At 26.0% G+C, this 7,925-nt stretch overlaps 2 protein-coding genes across 2 annotated transcripts in view; both read left to right on the top strand.

The window, feature by feature from the left end:
- The window catches only part of LOC111622346 (protein disulfide-isomerase A5-like), a 77,595-nt gene extending 75,326 nt beyond the window's left edge, over positions 1–2,269 (top strand). The window contains exon 21 of the mRNA XM_023364706.1: positions 2,132–2,269. Coding sequence (XP_023220474.1) covers positions 2,132–2,221 — 90 coding nt within the window. The 3' untranslated portion in view covers positions 2,222–2,269. The remainder of the gene's footprint in view (positions 1–2,131) is intronic.
- Positions 2,270–7,169: 4,900 nt separating this feature from the next.
- Positions 7,170–7,515, top strand: LOC111622344 (protein disulfide-isomerase A5-like; the record flags this gene model as incomplete). Its single annotated transcript, XM_023364704.1, has 2 exons — positions 7,170–7,353; positions 7,427–7,515. Coding segments are annotated over exons 1-2 (258 nt in total), but the record flags the coding sequence as incomplete, so codon positions are not given.
- Positions 7,516–7,925: the final 410 nt, after the last annotated feature.

Raw genomic sequence — 7,925 nt, 5'->3', positions numbered from 1 at the left:
AGTCCCCAATTGATTCGGATAATCAACGCTCTACTGTATTTTTTTTTTTTTTCAAAGAATAGGAATCTTAAATTTAAATCATTTAACTATAATCCCTCTACTCTTCCTTTAAAAAAAAAAAATCTAATGGCAATTGTTCATATAATGTAAAGATCATATATTGTTACTTGTTATTAATTTATTTGAATAAATAAATGCCATTAAAGTACAATTACATTGTATAAGTGGTGATGTGATTTTTGTTATATGTGAGTATCATATTTTTTCCAATATTATAAATTCATGTAAAATATAAATTACAAACCATATTAAATGATAGAAGAGAATCATTTATTGAAAAAGTTTATAAAGATATTTCCGTTTTGAAGAAAAAATTAATAATAAAAATTTTTAGAGAATAAAATTGATTATGAAAAGATATTTTGGCAAATTCAAATAACTGAAAATAATGTGATAAAAAAATTCTTATTTATTTATTGTTATTAAATACATAAATAAGAAAATTACTTAATTAAAATATTAATATGTTATGTTTGATTTCTAAATTGAAAATTTTGTTAATTTTATTAAAGGATATTTCAAATAATGTTTAAAACAATTTGATGGCATAAGTTTTTTTTGTGTTCTTTTGAATCTCAAATTTTTTTTCAGTTTTTCATAATCTCAGTTTTTCATAAACAGTTTCAGTTGTTTGTAAAAATTTTTTATACATTTCATATCTTATAGCAGCAATTCCCAACTAAGAGTACATGTACCACCAAGGTGTACTCTTGGTGGTTTAGGGGTACACAAAAGAAAATTAATAATGGCATATTTACTATAAGAACATTTGGATTCTGCATTGAGGCCTTTGGTGACATCATGGCATTCGATGCTTAGTTTTAAATAAAAATATAATTATACAGTTGAACCTGTTTATCTTGAATCTCATGAGAACAAGAAAAAATTTGAGATAAACAGATTTAAAAATATAAAGGTTCCTATACAGTAAACAATAATAGGTTAATAGGTTAGATTGGAGGTGTAGTATTTTATTAATACAATAGCAAGTACAGTACACATCTGTATTAGGTATAAATAAAACACTTTTGACATATGTTAAAAGAAATAGTTTTTCATGCCTGAATTTCTTTAACCAATAAGACACAAGCCAAACTTGTAGTGAATCAGAGAAAAGCATCATTAATTGAAATTATGTACTGTATAGTAAGATGTTTCTCAACTGCAATTTATGCTATAAAAATGTAGTCACTGAGTTTTGAATTTGTAATTGACACTTTGATCCATAATTTGAGATATAGAGATTTGGGAGAAAATTATTTAAGATAAACCTGAAAAATATGTTGAATTTAGGCTGTTAGTGCAGTATAAAAAAAATAAATTTTGAGATAAAAATGTTTCAGATAGACAGTATTTTTACTATATGCCTATCTGTGTCCTTCCTCCAATACTTTTTGATTAAAAAAATTTTTTACATGTAATTTGTATGGCACTGTATAATTGAACAAGGCACCACTATTTGATGAACACTCAGAATAAAACTAAGCAGAAATGGGAAATAAAACTTAGGAATATGGGCTACCAAAGCATAGGCAAGTGAAAAAAAAGTTGGGAACAGCTGTCTTATAGTAATAACAATAATCTCAAAGTTATTCAAATTGTTCCAGTTTTTGATCTCATTAAAAACATAAATAATTGTTATGTTATTATTCCTTATGTTTTTCAAAGTATATTTAAAATTCAGTCGGCCATCGCATACCTGGCAAGGCGTAGATAATAGGCTGTTTAAAATTTAAAAATATATTCATTTTCAGTGAATTCTCATTAATTTAAATTCTAAAAACACCTCAAAAAATTCAAATTAACTAATGTTTGAAATATCAGAAATATCCAACAAAATAATATAATAAAGTAATAGGAAATACTAAATACGAAACCTGTTACCGGTGTAATTTTGCGTGAAAAAATCTTCCTTTCACAAACGTTTTTGAGCTGTCAAGAAACGTTTGTGAAAGGAAGATTTTTTCACTCAAAATTACACCGGTAACAGGTTCTGTATTTAGTATTTCATCCCTGGTGTCAGAGTGAAGTTAATTTACTTAAAGTAATAGGATTTGTGTTTTTACTTTAGGTATCAGGAAAATTAGCTACCGTTGATGCCACAACAGAAAGAGAACTTGCCACTAAGTATGAAATTAAAGGTTTTCCTACTAGTAAGTAAAATAATTTTTTTTTCTTATCATTAATAATGTAATAGCTTTATCAATAATATGTAGGAAGGTAGTGTGTAAAAATTAAAATTTTTAAAATATATATAATTCTTTGCTTATTGAAGAATTAATTTTAAATTAAAAAGATTTGTTTTGAAAATTATTATAATTCAATTAGAGCTATTCAATTAGACAAGGAATTCCTTCACATTGCATAAAAACTTATAATTAATAATTTATAAACTAATTTATAAATCATTAGCTAAGAAATTTAATTATATTATAATGTATTCCTACTACAGTAGAGCATCGATTATCCAACTCAATTGGTGACTGGGGTTGGTCGGATAACTGAAAAACGGATAACCGAAAACTATGAAAAAATACATTATTAGTATAGTATATTAGTATATCCCATGTAATTAGTATATTAGTATATCGCTATTAACCTACTTTGTGTTGAATTTTCATCGATGTTAAGCCTAACAAAACTTTTTTTAAATATTAATTGTCGCTATTGTATCATTAAAAATTATTTTTAAATTATTTTATTATTTACAAAACAAACAATTACTCATAATTATAAAATTAAGCTTCGTTTAAATACTGGTTTTCTTTTCATGGTCAAGCAGTGTTGCCAGCTAAAATACTCAAAAATTTAACAAAAATAATATTAAAGTAGCCAAGACATAGCCAAATATTGTAGTGCCACACCACTAGCTGACATTTGAATTTGCCGACTAGAATGTGGTCAGTTAACTGATGTGACAGTTGATTGGGGGTCAGATAATCGATGCTCTACTGTATATATAATCTATAATAATTAGAAATGAACAAATGAGTAACAAACAGTAGTAACAAATGAAAGTTGAGCAGTTACAGAATCAGTATAGGCCCTATAGAATTACAATATCAACAATAAAACAATGCATCAACAAACATTATATTGGATCTAATTAAATCTACAATGTCATTTGATAAATTTCTCAAACAGAAATATATTGGAGCAATGCTGAAATAATAAAAGAAGTAAAAAACTTAGATTGAATAAAATATTTTGAGCTACATGAAATCTACAAGCAAAAAATAAAAAGCAGATAAAGTAATGCCAAGTATAGTGAATCCATATAAACAACTTGGAAACAAACATTAAGTCTAAAAAATAATTAACATAAAATAAAAGTAAAATATTATTATATACTAAACTGAAGTGCCAAAAAATTATAGACAGCAACTTATGCAATGTTGTTTTCTTCTAAACACATGGAAAATGCTTTAAGCTGAAACATTTGCATTTGACATCATAGGTATGATACTTATTAGTTATGTGTGAGCTTGGTTAGAGTAGCAATGGGCCATGTAAAGGATTTATTACTGTTTGATCATGGACAGATTTTTTGAACAAAAAGAATGTGTCACTCTATCAGCGAGATGGCCAATGCTCTTGGATTTTCTTGTTTAACAGTTCAAGCACAGCGTGAATATCAGCAGCACGTGCATAGTGTGAGTGCCCATTGCTGATGCAAGAATGTGGCTGCTGGTGGCTAACAGGTTAATTAATGAGAATAGGATTTATTAATATTATTTATTTTTATTGAATTAAAATATTTCAGTGTTAAGACTTATGTTTGTTTAATTTTGTTTTATGCTTGTAAGAATTGAAATTTAAATGTTTAAATGTATTCAAATTATTATATGTTGATATAATCTCAAGATGTTTTTAAAAAGCTGAAAATATTAGTTTAATTAATAAAACTTCTCCTGCTATATTATAAAGATTTTGAATATGTTTTATTTAAATTGATAATATAAACTGTAGTTCTCTGATTTCACAATTACCATTTTCAGGTTATGTATTTTGAAACATGAAACAAAAAGATATTTTAAAATTTGTTTGCAAAAAAATCAAAAAGTGAAAAATAAATTTTGTAACTATCAACGTAAATTGTATGTTAAAATATAAAAATAACATCATAAACAGAAGAAATAAACTTAAATTAATAGCTTTAATATTAAAAATATGTGATGATAAATGAAAATCATAACGGGGTTTAGCATCTAAATTTTAATTTTCTTCAATAAACAATTATTTCTATATGATAGGAAGTGGTTCATAGTCTCTAATATTAAAGTAATTATCATTCAAGATGCTTATTTTTATAGTGTATTTCCTTAAATTTAACCAAAATCCATCCAATAAACAAAATGTCAATAAATATATCACACTAACCTTATAATGCTTTGCAATTAGAAATTTGGAGGCATTAGAGATTTTTAAAGCAGAATGCCAGGGCCTTTCAATCAATTTTAAAGATGAAAAGCAACTCTCGAGGACATAGTACGCTATGACCCAGCATTATAACAGACAATGGAGGTGCACATGCAGGTGCAGATGATCATTAGGAATTAAAAATATAAAAGGGAAATTCAAAAGGAAATTAGAATGCACCGGAAACAGAATAGAATGGAATCACACCAGAAAAGGTTTTCTCTAGAACGCCACCTGAAGAAGGTCCTAGGGTAGACCAAAAACGTTTGTGATATGTTACAAAACAACTGCAAAGTATTATAAGCTTAGTGTGATATACTTAAATTTAACATTATTACTCTATTAATTTTTCATAGAATCTGGCTTCATTCCATTTTATCATAGAATTATGAAAGAGTTCAAACATTAGTTTTTATGTTTTTAACTTGAAAATGACTGTATTTGTGGAGTTAAATATCATTTCTTGTTTTTTTTCATAAATTACTGGAGGCATTTAATTTCAACATGTAAAATCTAGTATATTTATTTATTTATTTATTGCATATATGAAAGGAAATGTCATAAGACAATTGATATCCTCCCCAAAAACAGTGCTCATAACAAAAGATTAAAATACAAATAACAAAAAATAAAAATAAATAGACATGAGTAAAAAAATAAAAAAAAACAAAAGATTATATATTATAAACTAACCATTTTAAAAATGTGTTTAAAATGTAGAAAATATTTATGTAGAGATTGTTCCACACAGCCCAAATTCAGAATAGACCAATAGAAAAAGGACCTGAAAGAAATGGAAAGCCTAAAAGATGGGGTAAAAAAACAAGTTTGGTTATGAGTAACATATGGCGGAACTCTTAGGTATAGCAAATCAGAACCATGGAAATATTTGTATAAAAGTTAATAGTCAAAGTATTTGATATGTTCGGTAAAAATGGGAATTTCCAATTTGGATCTAACCACATTAGCATTAGGGGTAAAANTAAACTGGAATTTAATTTTAACAAACTTTGGCACCATCTCATATTAAATTAAATTTAATATAAGATGGTGCCTAATGCCTCCCTCTAGGGTCAAATTTATTAGTAATTTATAATTATCACCAATAAATAGCCCAATGTTATATGGCAATTGATTTAGTGTTATTGTAATGTATCAGGTTTTGTAAGATGTTTATATTTATAAAATAAATAAAGATTAAGAATAAAAGTAAAATTAAGTCCTTAAAATGATTATAACACTTCCTCAGCATGATTTTTGGTTTCTTTGAAGATGGTTGGTTACCTGCATTTTCATGAATCTTTATTTAAAATATCAGTTAATTAATTAAAATATTAAATGTTAGTTTGAAGTTCGGTATATCTGAGCATCATTGCTGTATTGTATTATGTTATATACAGACAGTATCTGGTTAAAATATGTAAGTCTATGCATGATGTTTAAAATTGTATTCAATTATTATCATCATTTTTATGTTCAACTTATGATGAAAATCTATTGTAAGTCAAAGGCTGTTTGAAATTTGCTGTCAACTATATTAATATCCATCTTGGAATTCTAATATCATTTCACCAATAATAGACATTATTCTGGACATTCTACATTTTCAGAAAACAAAATCAACATGTAAATAAAATTTTGTATTTATTATACTATGCTTTAAACTTAATCCAGAAAATGACATTCTTTAGTTATTTTAAGAAGAAAGTAATAAGCATGCCAGTGAAGTCATTAAACAACAATAATATTGTCAATTACCCATAAAGACTTTGCAACTGCTTTGCCCATATAATTAATTAACTTCTTCATGATCTCTTTCAAGTGCACATCAATATAAGTCTGTGTGGATTATCTACAAATATAGGAAAAGCAAACTATTTGTATGAGGAAAGTATAGACAGTAGTATAAAAATAGAAAATGTAGAATTTATAACATGTGGTCATTACAGTTATTCAGGAGTAGAATTAAGCTAAGATGGGAGTGCTAATTGAACAATAGTATAAAGTTATAAACTCTGACCTTCTATCTAATTTATTAGTAAGTTAAAATCCAAAAATTAACAAAATAAGACTTACTAGAAATGTGAATGTTAAATTTCATTTCTAGTTAGTTCATTTTTAGTTAGTCTATTAAATTTCATTTTTAGTTAATCTAATTATAAACTAAAAATAGTTGGTTTATAATTAGCAAGTTTTCATTAGTAAAGTTTAATTAACACTAATGCATTAAGTGATACAACAATAAATGTAGGGAAAAAGTTACTTAGTTCTGAACAAAATTACTAGTTATTTCAAACAACAATATATTTATAATAATGCTCAATATTTGTTTTGGTCCACCTGGCTACTTCTTCTTCTATCCAGCTAGTAAAAATTTCTGGGGAGAACACTGCAAATTTTTAAAAAAGTTTTGATGCAGTTGAAGAAGCAATATGTTGCAGATGAAAAAGATGTATAAAGAATGCAAAATAGATCTGTCATAAACAAATGTATTAATACAAGTACTGTTTTATCAGTTATTATTGTTATTTTATTTTTAAAAGGAAAAGATCTTTTAAGTATATGAACAACTTTACAATATTTATTTTCTTTATTATAAACTTAAGTATTTATTATAATGTATTTCTCTTGCTTAATTTTATTATAACAACTTATTACTATTTACATTTAAAATTTTCTTTCAGGAAAATGATTTTGTAACATTTATGAATAATCCTCAAAATCCAGTATCTAGTTCTTTGCCATCTGAAACATCACCAGAACAATGGTGGGCTGAAATTGATGGTGCTGATAATCTTAATCACCTGACTGCATCCAATTTTGATAATTTTATTAATCAACATACTTCAGTCTTAATAATGTTTTATGCACCATGTAAGATTTATATATAATGATCTTTTAAAATAATTTTTAAATTTTGGAACATAAAATAATTTTCTTTACTTAGGGTGTGGACATTGTAAAGCAATGAAACCTGCATTTGCTCAAGCTGCTTTAATCCTGAAAAATGAACAGGTATTTCTAACTATAAATAAAATAATATACAGGTAACCCCGTATAACATGGTAATTACATTCCAAAAAATTGCCATGTTATGCGAATCTCTGTTATATGAAACAAAGAACTAATATGAAAAGGAGGGTTAGGTTCCAAAAATTAAAAAACATGCTATTATATTTTCATAATTAAGATAAATATCTTTATTAAAATTTTCTTAAGTGATACATATTAATATAAATTAAACAATGTTTTCTTCATCATCACTAAAAGCACTATTAACCGAGAGCATTTTCTTTTTGGCAAGTTATCCTTATTCTCTGAGCATTTTTCTGCATTATCTTCAGATTCATGCTTTACCTTTTGCAAAAAGTATGTAATTTTAGATTGCTTGCTTCTAGTTAAAAGATCTTTATAAATTTCCTTATATGGTGCTAAGCACTTATGGA

Source organism: Centruroides sculpturatus, unplaced genomic scaffold, assembly GCF_000671375.1.
Source record: "Centruroides sculpturatus isolate CEXI.00-Female unplaced genomic scaffold, Cexi_2.0 scaffold7, whole genome shotgun sequence".
Taxonomy (NCBI): Eukaryota; Metazoa; Arthropoda; class Arachnida; order Scorpiones; family Buthidae; genus Centruroides; species Centruroides sculpturatus.
Note: the sequence above shows the minus strand (reverse complement) of the source record. Positions and strands in the feature narration are given on the sequence as shown.